Here is a 17394-nt window from a genome sequence, read left to right on the forward strand (position 1 = left end):
CTCCGCGGCAGCAGACAGTGATGATTTCTATTGCACCTGCCCTTACTTTTTTCTGTTTTAACTTTTTCTGCCCAGTTTTTGGGCAATGGGGAGCAGGGTTCCCCCTCCTCGTTGTTTCTCCTCCTCCTCTCTGGTTGATTAACCCTTTGGAGTTTTAACCCTCCCTGAGCCTCCTCTGCAGTGTTTCCCTGCTGGCTCTTCTGCCCCTTACAGGCACGGCCAAGCGGCCAAAAGAGCACTGGGTCAAATCCAAGCAGTGTTCAATATGTGAGGCAGCCTTCCCAGGCTGAGCAGATGATGAGTTGTGCTCAGCCTGCACCCAGCCTTCCATCCCTAATTCTGTTAGGTCCTGAGGCTATGCTTCAGGCGGGCAAGTGGGGTCCTACCCACCAAAGTATCTGTGACTCCAATGGGAGAAAAATGGACCAGGAACCCCAGGGCAGAACAGGGAGAGGTTCCAAAAACAAGGAGAACCCTGACCACTTGACTAAGGGGATAAGTCCCAGGGGCCTCTTGCAGAGCAAGTCGTAAAGTGGGTTCTGAGTGCCATGGGGAAAGAAGCGGTACTTCTAATCAGCCCCCTCCCAAGCTGTCCAGATGGGTCTGACGAGTTTCCCCAAACCCCGCCTCCCAGGGGGAGTGGGACCAGTGCGGGAAGATTCAGAGCCAGACCTCTCGAGAGGGCTCTAGGCCCTAAGGAAGACAAGCCGTGAGCAGCCTCCCCAAAGCCGCAGCAGAGCTTCTATGCTCCCAAAGTGCGGATAGAAAATTAGTAAATTAAAAAATCTGAAGGGGGGGGAAAAAAGCACAAAAAATCCAGAAGATCCAAGTCCTCCGATTCCTCCCCCTGCTCCCTGCGGAAGGTGAGATGTCTGGCTCTGACTCCAGACAGCCTGGGGGAAAACTCAGCAAAGACTTTTTCTCCAGGAGAAATGTCAAGCCATGTGCAGCAAGGTTATCTGCACAATTCAAACCCAACCTCAGCAGGCACCTGAGAGTGAGCATCAGAGTCAATTTCTTCCCTCAAAACCCTCCCCAGTGGCGGTGATACCCCTTCATTCTTCCTTCCAGGAGGTGAGTAGGGTAAGTGGGGTAAGCCAGCTAAGGGCCAGCACATTAACAAGAGTGACCTCAGGCTCCATAACATTCCAGACCCAAAGGGCTCCATTGCTGAGATACCAAAGACTGATGCTGCTGTAGGGTCCCTCCACAGGGATACGGTTAGCTCCTCAGAAGGGGAGTTCTACCCTATGAATCCCACAGATAGGAAGATGGAGGCCATTCTCAAACAAGACTTTGAAGCCGCCTCTGCTACCTTCCGAGCGTCCCTGGGAGCAGCTGCCTGCTTTGCAAGAGCATCTCTCCTGGCTGGGAGATCACAAAGCCCTTAAGGAGAGAGATCACCCTGACTTTGGCTCCATTTTAATGAATATCTCCCTAGCAACAGTGATTGTAGCTGACACCTCAGTGAATGCAATGAGGTTCTCAGAATGAGCCATGGCTTCTGGCTAAGCTGCCAGGCACTACCTCAGAGCATTTGCCCATGGCTGCAATAGCTTTTTCACCAGCTTTATCCCAGTCTTGCTCCCTCCTTGTTCCAGTCCTGCCCCTGCCTTATTCCTGCATTGGATCCAGTCTTGCCCCTGCCTTGCCACACTCCAGGTAACCCAGTTCTGACCCTCTGCTCCAATTCCTGAGCTCTGACATCTGGCCTCTGACTCTGGTTCTGACCCTGCTCTCAGATTCCAGTTAACCAACTCCTGTTCTGAACGCTAGGCCTGACTCCTGTTCCGACCACTAGGCATGACTGCCCACATCCCAGCCATGTGACGGTTTGAGCAGCCCACAACACAAACAATAAGAGCTGATACGGTGAGTATGGATTCTACAAAGGCCAATATCTCTCTGATGAAGATAGTGGGAACCCTACAGACCTTGCAGGACCTAGCAGGCCCAGGCTATCATCCTAGAGGCACAGAATGCAGTCCTGCAAGATCAAGCTGCCACCCTGTTCGCTCCACTCCCTGCTTCTCACGAGCCTGAGCTCTCTCTGCCTAACAAGTTCAATGGTGTTAGCAAAAAATGTCATGGGTTCCTAAATAGGATCAGCTCCTGTGTCTGCTGTGCCCACAATTGAATTCCATTGACCATGCCCGAGTAGGACTGATTATCAGCCTGCTTACTGCGGGGAACGGGGGGTGTCCTGGTTTGGTCTAGAAGGTCTCTGTCTGTCCTCCAGAGTCATTAAGTAATTGCTTTCATCTAGGAGAGCAGTGACGCTAAACGTGTACTCCTCTGTCTGGTCCAGATTCTACAACTGGTACCAATAGCACAATGCAAATCCCGGAAATCCTGGAATTCCAACCATTCTGGACTTTCTCTAAGAAGGCATGGACAGAAGCCTTCAGTACCATTGCGTGTTAGGTATTTGTTCTTAGTAGTGTGCATAGGTAGTCAGATTCCTTCTAGCTGTCCAATTATCCAGACTGATGGTCAGTCCAGTCTTCCCAAAATGGGACCTTCTGCTAATTTTGAGGGCCCTACCAAGGACTCCATTCGATCCTCTGACTTCAGTGTCGGCCTTTTATTTATGCTTTGTATTTTAGTAGCTGCCATGTCTTCCAGGCTAGTGTCGAAGCTGGCAGCCTTACCCATACACGAGCCTTACTGTGTGTTTCATGTGGTTAGGGTGGTGCTCAGAACCAAAATCCCTTCTTCCTAAGATAAATTTCTCCCTCCATGTTTCCCAAGAGGTTATGCTTCCTTCGTTCTGTCCAAAACCACAACATCCAACAGAAAAGAAACAGCAAACCTTACATGTCAGAAGAGCTTTAAAATCTATCTAAAGCATACAGAATCCTCGAGATGAGGCTCTATATTCATGTCTTCCATCCAAAATGCCTCCATTGCTAGGTAGATTAGACTATGTATTATGGAAGCCTACAAATCATCAAAGGTTCCTGTTCCAGAAGGGATCAAGGTGCACTCCATGAGATCCTTAGCATCCTCCTTAGCATCCATGACATACCAGGGCACAATCTACACTAATGAGTAGCTGTGTAACCACTGCCCTGTAACCTGGGATGCCCTTTGCAATGCCTTACTGCTGTAGCTTCCAACCTGGACTGCTCACAAACAGCCTCCAGCATGTAAGTCACTCCCAGCCATGTCTGTGTGCTGCAGCCAGCCAGCCACAACTTGGCCCTTACCAGCCTGAGTTATGCTGCAGGGTGACCCCAACACACCCGCAATCCCAGATCTTCCCCCAGAAATTTATGCCCTGTGCTGCCCAGCCCTTTCCTGAACAGTACAAATATATTAAGTCCTTTATTCCTTTAAGGGAATAGTATGCCAGTTTATGATTTTAAATAGAGTACCCAGACACCCCAAATGAAACACACTGGATTAGAGAAAACAGTAAAACAAGTTTATTAAATACACAGAGAGAGATTTTAAGTGATATATATGAGGCATACAAATCAGAAATGGTTGCAAAAAAAAGAAAAGAAAATGTTTACTAATGCTTAACTTAACAAACTGTATTAGATCCAAGAAAAGTTTTTTACCACATACTCCAGCAGATACTGACCAAACTCTCAGGACCCACTCCCAGAGTCCAATGGCTGTTTTCCTTTGTCTTCTTAGGGGCAATGCCAGAGACAGACAGGGAGAGAAAGAAGGGTCTCTTGGGGGTGTCTGCCCGTTCCTTTTATAGTCCTGTCCTCATTTGAGAAGCATTTGCAACTGGGAGCAAGGCGACAGGCAGTCTGGTGAAGAAAGGAAACTCCATGTTGTTTCTTTGCTAAGATTTAGATTTTTGTCCCTGCTCCCTTCCTTGCCAAAGAATGGCCACTTAGCAGGTAATGTCCATTGGGTTTGTTGACTGATCAGGCTGAGGCATCAGCTTGCCCTTTGTCTCTGAGGAACTGGTTTAGCCACTCCCTAGACTTCTCTGGGGAAATATACTTCAGTCATGATTTCAGTTTATACACATAACTTTACATATAATGTTGCTATGTGCAGTTTGCCCTTGTATGTGCAAGTTATGGGTTTTCAGATGAGACTCACAAGGCATACCTTGTACAAACATCATTACAGTAGTGTGTAGGGTGTGAACACAGTATCCACTGTCACCACATCCACTTCGGAAATTTGCAAAGCAAGCACTTGGTGTACAGCTAACACCTTCATTAAGCACTACAAGATGGATTTTCTGTCTTCCGCAGAGGCCTCCTTTGGCAGGAAGATGCTGCAGGCAGTGGCCCAGAACTAATATAGACCTTTGAGTGAGCTCATAAAAAGAGGGTGTGTCTTTTCTGCCAAACTCTTGTTTCATAACTCTCCCTATATCTTATCACTACTCTCTACTTCTCAGATATCCAGAATTGTGGGAGACACTGAACCATGGAACAGAAAATTTTGTAGCGATAATTTTCTTCCTGCAAACAGTGTCTCCCACGATTCTACCCACCCTGGATGGCTCATGAGTTGGAGTCAGATACTAAGTGGAATCATTACCACAGGACTGTCTTTCTTGGTCTAATACACATAGTTATTTTGTTATCTCTGGAATATTTGTTAATGATGTTATACATGTTTCACAGTTTGGGAATAATTCATCTGGTGGCATGCGGGAACAGAAGAGGTGTGGCCAGACCAGAAGGTGCTTAAACTCTGCTGATCCACCTCTCTGAGCTGCTGAGAAAGGAGAGCACCTCAGACTTACAGAATTGTGGGAGACACTGTTTGCAGAAAGGAAATGATCAGTAAGAATTTTTCCATTGCATCAAATGGGCCAAATTCTCTTTTGCATGCAAGGTCTACTGGACATTAAAGTGTGGCTGTCCAGAAGACAGTAATGGCGCCCCTATTCTGTTAATCTATGCCCCAGCATTAGTTAGAGCAGCCCTTAGACTGCTCTAACTTACACCTCTGACATAAGGTCTCAGTATGACTTAACATGAGTAGAGAAGTGGCATAGTGTACCAGAGCATCCCCTCTCTGCCCCCAGCATGCTCCTTATACTGAGATAAGATGGGGCAGTTGGCCAGCTCTGCCAGCCTTATGCCAGCCTTATGCCAGCAAGAAGCTCCATTCCATCAGGGGAATTCTCTGTTGAGTACTGTATGGTGAGAATCTGACCCCTTTGTGTCTCGCAGTGTTAGAGACTCTGGCTCTAAAAATCAAAGGGACACCCTCATTTGAAAATACTGCATTCAGTTTTAGTCTCTCCATCTCAAAGGGATATAGCAGAAATAGAAGGAGTTCAGAAGCACGTCATGAGAATGATTAGAATCTAGTGATACTGAGAAGGCTTGGTCTGTTTTGCTTAGCAAGGAGATGAAAGAGAGAGAACATGATAGAGGTATGGGATAGAGAAGGGAAGGTAGATCAGGTGCTATCATTATACAAGATCTTATTATACAAGAACAAGGGGGACATTCAATTAATGTAAAAGTCAACACATTTGAAATGATAAAAAGTAAGTACGTTTTACATGATATCATTTGCTTGTGGAACTCATTGCAACTGGATACCGTTGAGACAAGGAGAGTAGTAGGATTCAGCAAAAGGAATAAACATTTATATGGGAGAACATCCACAGTAACATAAGATAAAAATAGTCGCAATCCCCATGCCCAAGTCAACCTCAAACTGTCTGAGGTTAGACAGAAGCTTCTTTTTTTTCAGGTTTTTCCAGTACTGTAACTCCTCACTTAACGTTGTCCCGGTTAACATTTCATTGTTATGTTGCTGATCAATTAGAGAACATGCTCATTTAAAGTTGGGCAATGCTCCCTTATAACGTTGTTTGGCAACTGCCTGCTTTGTCCACTGCTTGCAGAAAGAGCAGCCCATTGGAGCTAGCTGGTGGGGGCTTGGAACCAGGGTGGGGCGGCAGTCCCCCATCAGCTCCCCTAAGTTCCCTGTGCGGCAGCCACCCAGCAGGCTATCAATTGCCGGGCAGTTCAGCTGTCCCTCCCACCACTGCTGTGTGCTGCTCCTGCCCTCTGCCTTGGAGCTGCTTCCAGGAGCCTCCTGCTTGCTGTGAAGGGAGGGGAAGAGCAGTGCTAATGTCAGGGTGTCCCCCTCCCCCCCGCTCCTGCCCCTTTACCCCATCTCCACAGAGTGGGGTGGGGTGGGGTGGGGGGGGGGAGAACAACATGACAGGGCTCAGGATGGAGGGAGCTTGCTGGCAGCAGCTGCTGTCAACTTGCTGATCTACTTTAAAAGGCAGTGTACTTAGAGTGGGATCAACGTACTTAAAGGGGCAATGTGCGTCTCTCTCTCTCTCACACACACATGGTGTGTGTGTCTGTCTGTCTGTCTCTCTCTCACACACACACACGCGAGGTGTGTGTCTCTGTCTCTCTCTGCCATGCTGTCTCCTCTTCCTCCATTTGTGCTGCCTTGTAGAGTGTGAGGCTACATTAACAACATGTGTTAACCTTTGAGGGCGCAGCCGAGTGCTAGTTCATCGTTTAGCAGTAAGGCATTCCCTGGGAAATATCCCACCCTTTTCCACCCTCTGACTTCACCACCTCAACCAAGCTTCACAATCATCATTGCTGTGTACAGTACTAAATTGTTTGTTTAAAACTTATATTTGTGTGTGTGTGTATTATTTATATATATATATATATATATATATATATATAATCTTTTGTCTAGTGAAAAACATTTCCCTGGAACCTAACCCCCCCATTTACATTAATTCTTATGGGGAAATTGGATTCGCTTAACATTGTTTCGCTTAAAATAGCGTTTTTCAGGAACACAACTACAACCTTAAGTGAGGAGTTACTGTATTGAGGCATCTGGTGCTGATCACCATTGGAGACAGAATGCCAGGCTAGCAGGATCTCAGGGTCTGATCTGGGCTGGCACTTCCTCTCTTTCTGTGTATATATGTGACATATCTGCAATGTCTTCATCCCTTTTCTTTCCTGTCACCCACAGCGAGAGTTTTCACTACTTGCTGAATTTCCAGCACAGCATTCCCAATTTCCAGTGTGCACTTACCCTCATTCAGCTCCTGATTGTCATTGCTGAAAAACCTGTGGCCAGTTGGAAAAAAGATAAAATAGGTAATGTGTGCAGAACCTCTTTTCCTGGACAGGTTCTTTATCTGTAATGCTTTGGCTATCCTTTATCTGTAATGCTTTGGCTTCTCACCAGGCAGTCTAGAAAACTTGCTAACATGAATAACACTAAATGTATTGGAAGCTCTTTACCACCTGCTTTATTATATGTCAGTCACACAAGAAAACAGTGTACAGTTCTATTAGTTTTTTGGTTTTTTAATCATTCTTCAGTAAGGAGAAATGATGGCTGAAAGGCAAGATGGCTGAGAAGAAGCGTGTAACTTAAGCCTAATTCTGCACACAGTTTTAATCCTGACTGAACTATTTTGGTTAGGGGGGTAATTTTACTGATAAAAGTAAATTGGTACAACCACTGGAGTCGGCACAATTGTACCACTATAAAGGTGCTTGTAACAGTATAGCTTATTCACATACATTAACGAGAATAAACTATAGTGGTATAAGTGCATCCCAATTGGGATGTTCCACTTTAACTATTTCTGTTCCTGACACTATACAGTAAAGTGTTACAGTAAAGTGTTAGAAAAACTATAGACAAGTCCTAATAAAGCAAGAGGAGCAGCTCTTGCAAGCTGATTAGAGTTCACTTGCTAACGGGGACAGTAGCCACATGGGCTGAGAGATCTTCTTGCAAGGAATATGCAAGGAAACTTGCTGGCCTTCATTTCCCATGTTCACCAGATACAGCTAAAGCTAAGAGTGCAAGTTTGCAGGCTCCTCTCTGTAAAGTGTTGCATTCTAGCGGTGTCTCAGATCCACAAAACTAGTTAGAATTATACACAGTTACTTCATCCCAGGGAGAGAATGTAGGGGTGAACTGTCTGCCCTGGATAGTGTTACAAATTGCCCTTCCCCCAGAGCAATTCAGTCAAGTTTGAGAGACACTCAGCAGGTTTTAACAAGTTATTGAAAATTACAATAGGACCTAACTATATGATCCTAGGCTACAATACTGCAAGTAAGTAAAATCTCACTCCCTGCTGGATGGTCCAGCCAGGCATACCAACTGCAGTCGGATGAATCTGTTTCTCTGTCTAGAGTATGTCACTAGTGCACTACACACCACACAGAGAAGCTCTTAACACACTCATCTATACTCTAGGCTACTCATGCGCCCTGTGACAGGCACATACCCAGCATGTCCAGACATGCCCCAACCATGGCTTCCCTTACTGCTAGAAAACGTGAACACATACTAAAAGATAAACATTAAAAAACAAGAAAGGGTAAAGGTGGCTCACCCCGGAGACATGGGAGCATCTCAGGGTGCGGCCTGCGTGTGGGCTCTATAGTCCCCTAACAATAGGAATAACGATGAAAAATTTACTCTTACCTGATCATTTATTTTCTTTGGCCATTTATGTCAGAGAAGCAGATGCAGCCTTTGGAGGAAAACAATTATTTCTGATTACAAAATTCTAAACTGTAAATTTGCCAGTTCAAATTAATATGAAAATGCTGTGGCCAAAGGGAAAGTTCACCTGTCACCGGTGCACTAACATTTGAGTTAATACTTGTATATCAGCTTTGGAAAACCTCATTTCTGGTTTCCCAAGGGGGTGACACTTAGCCCCTGCAGCAGGGAAAAACTGATCTCTGGCTCCACAGACCAGAGGAAGGAAAGGAAACCCATTGTAGCATTGTCAGACATGAATGGACAAAGAGAGAATGACTCCAGTAAGAACCACTGTACAGGCCAAGAGCTCACTAGACTTGTATATAAATCTCATTAGTGTGGTGAGTAATGATCTCTAAGGAAAACGCCTTTCCCAACTCCCTCAGCTTTAGCACTTTGGCAGGCACCTGTATGGAGAATATAGTATCTGCTTGAAGTGGAATTACATTGTAATTAGCCAGAAGCATTCGGCTATCCTGCATTTGTATGAGGGAGAAGAAAATTATCTTGGATGCTTGTATTCTCAGTGAGACAAAACACATCCAGGCCCCTCCTCATTTTATTGCTTATCTTTGACAGCTTCACTTGCTAAGCAGTTCCTCTGCCAGTCGTGGATGCAGCCTAGTGGCATGCGAGAGAAGGGTAGCCAGTTCAGTGATGCACTGCACACTCTGGTCTGGTAAGAATGCTTTGCTTCTGCTGCAGTAACTTGGTTTCTGAGAGCAAACTCTCTTCATAAACAGCTTTAGTCTCAGTTTCTGTTAAGGTATTCTGGCTAGATCAAACCAAGGGGTTCTTTAAGAGTATCCAGTGCACAATGTGCTGAAATGCTTCTCCAGAAAGCCTTGTCAGGCGTGGGGAACAGGAAAAAATATAAACAGTTCTTGAAAAACAGATTGGAATAGTTTTCATAACCTTATTTTTTTCCTCCTAAGACAAATAAGACAGGAAGCGAACAGTAATCCTACAGGATGTGCAAACTGTGTCTGGAAACTGATGTTTGTGCAACTACTTATTGGAAAATGCAGTTTCAAAAGCAGCCATTTAAAAATCTTTTACTTTCAAAAGGATGTTAATCAATATCATCAAAGCTTTCTCAAGATGTCTGTGAAACTGCACCTACAAATCTGAAAGTATGAAGAATTTTATTTTTAGTTAGCAGGGGATCAAAATCAGCCTTATATTGATACCACAGTTGCAACCTTAAATATGAAGAGGCATCGGGGGAGGGATAGCTCAGTGGTTTGAGCATTGGCCTGCTAAACCCAGGGTTGTGAGTTCAATCCTTGAGGGAGCCATTGGGATCTGGGGCAAAAATTGGGGATTGGTCCTGCTTTGAGCAGGGGGTTGGACTAGATGACCTCCTGAGGTCCCTTCCAACCCTGATAGTCTATGATTCTATGATCCACCTCTCTGCATTAGATCATACACCTGCGGAGCCAGGCCTAGAACTCTGTACCTATAGTTCCAGAAACACAAGCCTCTACCACTTGAGTTAAAGGAAAAACTCTGTTAGACCTCGGCTATAGAAAGACCCCCAAGCCTTCTGTTTTTTCTACACCGAATTTGTCAATACAGTCCAACACACATGCGTGTGTGTGTGTGCATGTGTATATATGCATTCTGGCAGTGTAAAGGGGCTACAGTATAGTGTCTGATTCTGCTTCTATTAAAGACAATGGTAAAAAGCTCTAATTGAGATCAGTGGGAGCAGGACTGACGGAAAACTAACCACAACAGATAATTGTCAATATTTTTGCTTAATTGCAACCTATTTCTTCAGGTGTAGCTGCCATGTCAGTTTAAGGAGTTCTAACTCTCTGGAAGGTTGTGGCAGGGGAGACTATAACCAGCTGCTGATGAGCTAGAGAAAAAGGGAGAAAGGCACAGGTTCAAGTCAATGATTTTCAATGACATGTAACTCAGTTTGGCTAGAGGGAAGTCAGGAATGGGATTTGTAATGGAAGCTACTGTCCTGCCCCTGCATAACATGTACTGACTTGTTATCCTGATGTTTGGGTTCAGTGTATATATGGAGCACACAGACAACATCTTGAAAGCTGTGGAAGACATCTCCAGTGTTGGGGTCCCAGAGCTGATTAATTCTGCTAATGATGGATATTCTTCAACTTACCCCACGCTGACCAGGTAATAACATCAACAAAGACCTTGAATCTCATGTGCTGCACAATAGCAATCACTGGCTTCCGATATTCAGATCTCTTATTGTCTGGTCTGTCTTGTTTTATGTTAAGGTTTCACGCTAGTAATGTTTATACATCTGGGAACTGCTAGGCATTTTCTTAGCAGTGCACATTAAATCTGTACAAAGTCAGCTTTAGCCAGTGACAGACTTCCACCATGCTTCAGAGCAGGGTTAAGTTTATTATCCCTGAACCAATGCTAATAGATGAACATAAGGCAGTCAGTCCTTGAGTGCTGATGGCCAGTCTGGGTGGTAGTGGTGGTGTACGGTTGTGATGGTTCTCAGGGTGCCTAAGGCTGAGTCATTTTGTTACCTTCTGCCTCCAGTGAGAGGGACACTTGCTTTTGCTTCACTACCACTGTCCTGCTGGTAAGGGTGGGAGGAGGTATTGTTTCATGATCTCTGTGTGTATATAAAGTCTGCTGCAGTTTCCACGGTATACATCTGATGAAGTGAGCTGTAGCTCACGAAAGCTCATGCTCAAATAAATTGGTTAGTCTCTAAGGTGCTACAAGTACTCCTTTTCTTTTTGCGAATACAGACTAACACGGCTGTTACTCTGAAACCTATCATAAGTTTATTATCCAAGATCAAGATTTAAGACATAGTGAGTAAGGATAATGAAAGCAACTGGTTACTTATAAAACACAAGTATAACACGCTTTGTGAGACTAAATTTAACAGACTAATCTCCAGGCTAAATAAGTTTAGCTCATCCTAAATGTCCTTTGTAGCATTTTCAACCAAGCTTGGTTGAGATCCCATTTTCATGAATATAAACGTGCTCTCAGTTTACTTCCTAGATGCAAGAAGACTAGGGTGCTTTCCTTGTCATCCATTTATAGTCCAATAAACCTTTGAAGTGCCCCCCCTAACCCCCAAAGGCTCTTTCCTTCTCTGGTCTCTTTCTGTTAAATCTCACTATTCTTCATCTGCATTTAGCTCAGACTGGTGATTGATTGTGGATGAGAAAATACTAGATTTACATTTCAACAGATAGATGGACAAACATCTCTCATCTGGCAGGAAATCAGTTTTTCACCTCTGCTGGGGTTAGCACTTAGATACAAACTATAAGAACATCTTTCCAATATAGATACATAACTCCTGAGATGAGAGGTACATAATTTTGCAGTGCTACTCACAAATGTGTTACACTAACTTTCCTTTGATACCTTACATGACATTTTTTGATGAACCAGGATGTACATACCAGAATCAGGATATACTTGTAACCAGTTGCATCCCAACATCAAGGGAAGGGATTCTACTCCACATATTTCTTGGTCCCCCAAAAGAATGGGGGATGGAGACTGATTCTTGATCTACACCAACTAAATGTATTTATCTGAAAATCAAAATTCTGCCTGGTCACATTGGCATCAATAATCCCCTCTCTGGAATAGGGCACATGGTTTGTGGCTCTTGACATGTAAGATGCTTATGTTCATATAGACATTTATCTATCACACAGAAGGTTCCTCATTGGACAAGACCACTAACAACTCACAGTCCTCCCATTCGGACTAGCTACAGCACCCAGGGTCTTTACAAAAGTGCTTTCAGTGGTGGTGGCTTGGATGAAAAGAAATGGCTTACTGTCTTTCCATATGACAACGACTGGCTCCTGACAGGCAGGTTCAGCAGAGAAGTCCAGTCAGTGACCCTATTCCTGTTCTGTCTACTGTCTTCCCAGGGAGTCTGTGTCAACAATGAGAAGTTCACTTTGACCCCCACGAGGTCCATAGACTTCACAGAAGGAACACTGCATTCCACTACAGCAAGAGCTTATCTTTCCATGAAGAGATTGCATGCCATGAGTGACCTTGGACTACTGTCAGGATCGGTCTTTCCCTCCTAGGGCACATGGCCTCATGCACCTACATATCACCATTTGCCACGCTTTATCTCTGTTGCCTGTGAACCTGGCTTCACTCTGTCTACTCACCAGACAAAGACAACTGTCAATGCCAGAGTAACAATTCCAGCCATCGTTATGGCCTCTCTTGTTTGATGGACATACCCAGAAGAAGTTTGGGTGGGACTTCCTTTCCTCCCACCAATACCCAAGATGACTGTCATCACAGATTCTCCCCTCTTAGGCTGAGGAGCCCTTTTCAACAATCACACTGCATAATGCATCTGGACCCCTCAGGAGGTCAGCTTGCACATCAACTTTCTGGAATTAAGGTCAGTCTGTAGGGCCTGCAAACACTTTCATTCCGCTCATCCAATCCCAACACATCCAGGTAATGTCCAACATTATGTCAACTGTCTTCTACATAAACAAGCACATGAGGAAAAGATCCCTCTCCCTGTGTGTAAAGACACTGGACCTCTGGAACTGGCAAATCAGAAATCACATAAGCCTATCTGCAGTATACCCGCCAGGTGCACAGAACTCCCTAGCAGACAGTCTCAGCAGATATTTTTCAACAGACCATGAATGGGAGATTCATGATTTCTTTCTGAACTAGATCTTCACCCAATGGGGAGCACCATTTTGGAATCTCTTTGCCTCACAGGTGAACAAGAAGTTCCCCTGTAGTGCTCCAGAAAAGCTCTGGGCTGCAGCTCAAAGGGCGATGCTCTGCTGCTATCCTGGATGGACCACCTCAGATATGCCTTCCCTCTCATCCCACTAATACCACAAGTCCTGCCAATGATCCATCAAAACAGGGCTCCGGTCATCCTTATTTCACCCAGCAGGCCGAAACAATCCTGGTTCTTGGGCCTCTTGACCATTTCAACCTGTCTGGAATCTCAATCACATCCTTTCAGTTCTCAGCAAACCTCCCTTAGAACCATTAGCTATGTCCCATCTCTTGATGAAAGTAGCCTTCCTCGTCTCCATCACATCAGCTAGTGGGGTGAGAGAGGTGGGGGCATTCATGGCAGCTCTGCCATATACCATCTTTCATAAAGGGAAGGTCTCTCTTTGCTTCCACCCAAAATTCATCCCTAAAGTAATTTCGGAGTTTCACGTAAATCAAATCATCCTCTTAGTGGTATTTTTCTTCACTCTGTATTTTTCTTCACTCCGACAGGCAGTGACATTTTATCTACAGAGAACAAAAGCAATTAGAAAAATACCAAATTTTTAAAATCACCATAGCAGAGTGATCAAGGCATCAAGCTCTATCTGCACAGAAGCTCTCTAAGTGGATCTTGGGCTGCATCATCCTTTGTTACCAACTAGCTCACACTCTACCCCCAACCCGAGTGTGAGCACCCATTCCAAAAGAGTGCAAGCAACCTCTGCAGCATTTCTGAGAGACATACCCTTACTAGATATATGTAGGGTGGCTACCTGGAGCTCCATACACACCTTTAGAAGACATTATGCATTGGTCTAGACTTCTACTGCAGATACAGCTGTGCGATCATCAGTACTACAAATGCCCATACCATCTACATCCTTGCACCCATCTGCTGTTTGACTACTGCTTACTAATCTCTCAAAGGTGGAATAAGGACCAGCCCTTGAAGAAGAAATGGAGGTTACTTTCATGTAACTGGAGGTTCTTTGATATGTGTGGTCCCTATCTGTGATCTACTATTTACCCTCAGCCCCTCTGCTGCCGATTTTGACCAAATTCATGGTAAGAAAAGGAAGTGGAGAAGCATTGGTCTGCAACTCCTCTTAGTGCCCTCAGTTTGGAGCACCAGGAGAACAACTGCACATGTGTAGTCCAATGGACACTGCTTACTGAAAGTCTCTGGACTCAGGCACATGGAGTGCATGCATACATATGGAATATAGATAGGGACCACATATCTTGAAAAACCTTCAATTACAGGTAAGTTACCTTCATTCTCCTTCTGCTGCCTTGTACTGTTAAACTGAGAGGTGCTGATCACTGGATGTATCACAGACCTCCTTGAACATGATGATTGTGAACTAGTCCTTGATACTTTTGAACTCATGCTTCAGTTAACATAACAAAAGATAAGTTATACATGAGCTCTCACTGAAGACAAAAGGAGGTTTGGACTGAGTGGCTGGAAATCGGCTACAATTTGAGAATTGTGGGTTGCAGTTTTATTTTGGAGGCAACGTAAACACAGTATTTGGTGGGGGGAGGGAGAACTAGACATGTTTAATAGATTCTTAGATTCCAAAGCCAGAAGGAACCATTGTGATCATCTAGTCTGACCTCCTGTAATAACACACAGGCCACAGGACTGCCTCATAATAATTCCTAGAGCGGATCTTTTAGAAAAAATCCCATCTTGAGTTAAAAATTGTCAGTAATGGAGAATCCACCATGACCCTTGGTAAATTGTTCCAATGGTTATTTACCTTCACTGTCAAAAATGTACACCTTATTTCCAGTCTGAATTTGTCTAGCTTCAACATCCAGTTATTTGGTCATGTTATATCTTTCTCTGCTACTGTGAAGGCTTCCTAGGAAGGGAGGGGTAATTAGGGAATGGAGGAGTGGGGGAAAGGAGGGTTTCGGATTGCAGCGAAGGGGAAAGGGATGAATGGTAGGGCAGGCAAGATAGAATCATAGAATATAAGGGTTGGAAGGGACCCCAGAAGGTCATCTAGTCCAACCCCCTGCTCGAAGCAGGACCAATTCCCAGTTAAATCATCCCAGCCAGGGCTTTGTCAAGCCTGACCTTAAAAACCTCAAGGAAGGAGATTCTACCACCTCCCTAGGTAACGCATTCCAGTGTTTCACCACCCTCTTAGTGAAAAAGTTTTTCCTAATATCCAATCTAAACCTCCCCCACTGCAGCTTGAGACCATTACTCCTCGTTCTGTCATCTGCTACCATTGAGAACAGTCTAGAGCCATCCTCTTTGGAACCCCCTTTCAGGTAGTTGAAAGCAGCTATCAAATCCCCCCTCATTCTTCTCTTCTGCAGGCTAAACAATCCCAGCTCCCTCAGCCTCTCCTCATAACTCATGTGTTCCAGACCCCTAATCATTTTTGTTGCCCTTCGCTGGACTCTCTCCAATTTATCCACATCCTTCTTGAAGTGTGGGGCCCAAAACTGGACACAGTACTCCAGATGAGGCCTCACCAATGTCGAATAGAGGGGAACGATCACGTCCCTCGATCTGCTCGCTATGCCCCTACTTATACATCCCAAAATGCCATTGGCCTTCTTGGCAACAAGGGCACACTGCTGACTCAGATCCAGCTTCTCGTCCACTGTCACCCCTAGGTCCTTTTCCGCAGAACTGCTGCCTAGCCATTCGGTCCCTAGTCTGTAGCTGTGCATTGGGTTCTTCCGTCCTAAGTGCAGGACCCTGCACTTATCCTTATTGAACCTCATCAGATTTCTTTTGGCCCAATCCTCCAATTTGTCTAGGTCCTTCTGTATCCTATCCCTCCCCTCCAGCGTATCTACCACTCCTCCCAGTTTAGTATCATCCGCAAATTTGCTGAGAGTGCAATCCACACCATCCTCCAGATCATTTATGAAGATATTGAACAAAACCGGCCCCAGGACCGACCCTTGGGGCACTCCACTTGATACCGGCTGCCAACTAGACATGGAGCCATTGATAACTACCCGTTGAGCCCGACAATCTAGCCAGCTTTCTACCCACCTTAGGTTGGGGACTTAGTTGAGGTAGGCATGGCACCATCCAGCTCTGCCAGTGGACCCCTGCAGCTCTTGCAGTGGACTCAAGTACACCTAGCCCCCAGCTCTGCCTGTGGATTCCAACCACCCAGCACCCAAGCTTCCTGCACTCCTGCCAGTACACCCAACCCCTGTACATCCTGCAGCTGTGTCAGTGGACCCCACCACCCCTAACCATCAGCTCTGTCAGTGCATCCCAACATCCCCAACCCTAAAGCCCCAGTTCTATCAGTACACCCCAACCACTCTGCACCCCAATTTTCGTGCACGCCACAGCTCTGCCAGTACACCCCTGCCCTGAACCCCTTCGCTCTGCATCCCAACTCCGCCAGTCCACACTGACCCCACTGCACTCTCCAGCTCTGTCAGTGCATCCAACCACCCTGCAGTTCTAGGCCTGCTGGTACACTCCAACCACACTGCACCCCAATTTTCCTGCACCCCACAGCTCTGCCAGTGAATCCCTACTGTGAACCCATTCGCTCTGCTCCCCAACTTTGCCAGTCCTCAATGATTTCACTGCATTCTCACTGCATGTCAGTGAATCCCAACCACCCTGCACCCCAACTCCATGCACTCCATAGTTCTGCCAATGCATCTTAACCACTGTGCACTGCAACCCCTCAGCACCCCCAGCTCTGCCAGTGCACTCCAGTCCTGCATCCCAACCCTGTGCACCCCCCAACTCTGCCAATGAACCCCAACCCCCCTACACTCCCAAAAATGTTGGGAAGTAGAAATTGACATGTGAATGCTTCCTGGGAAGGGAGGGATAATTAGGGGGCATAGGAGTGAGGTTGTGGCTGCAAGAAGGGAGGGGGGATAAATTGGGTTGAGTGGTAGGGGAGGAGAGAGAGGTTGGGTACTCAGGTGAGGGAGGCTTGGAGGTTAGAGGGAATGGAGGGATGGGGTCTGGGGCTGAGTGGTAGGGGAACTGGGGAAGAATTGTCAGCCTCACACTCTCCCCTCTTGCGTGTGCCCTATCTAGAGGATTCTTGCTGCTTTAGTGGGGTCTAAGCCCCCCCCCTTGCTCCTCTCATATGATCTGGGATAAGGTGGGTATTTTCGCCTCTGGGGGAGTGAGCC

The 17394-nt window shown here is 45.7% G+C and overlaps 1 protein-coding gene across 3 annotated transcripts in view; it reads left to right on the top strand.

Moving 5' to 3' along the window:
• Positions 1 to 17394, top strand: part of FANCD2 (FA complementation group D2) — a 188853-nt gene that overhangs the window by 112591 nt on the left and 58868 nt on the right. For 2 of the 3 annotated variants that reach the window (XM_048858923.2, XM_048858924.2), the window contains exons 34-36: positions 6961 to 7088; positions 9082 to 9181; positions 10528 to 10650. In XM_048858923.2, coding sequence (XP_048714880.1) covers positions 6961 to 7088; positions 9082 to 9181; positions 10528 to 10650 — 351 coding nt within the window. Of the gene's footprint in view, positions 1 to 6960; positions 7089 to 9081; positions 9182 to 10527; positions 10651 to 12404; positions 13076 to 17394 lie in introns of those variants that run through there. The other variant, XM_075130658.1, reaches the window with a different exon arrangement.

The sequence above is a fragment of the Caretta caretta genome, chromosome 7 (genome assembly GCF_965140235.1).
Source record: "Caretta caretta isolate rCarCar2 chromosome 7, rCarCar1.hap1, whole genome shotgun sequence".
Classification (NCBI taxonomy): Eukaryota; Metazoa; Chordata; order Testudines; family Cheloniidae; genus Caretta; species Caretta caretta.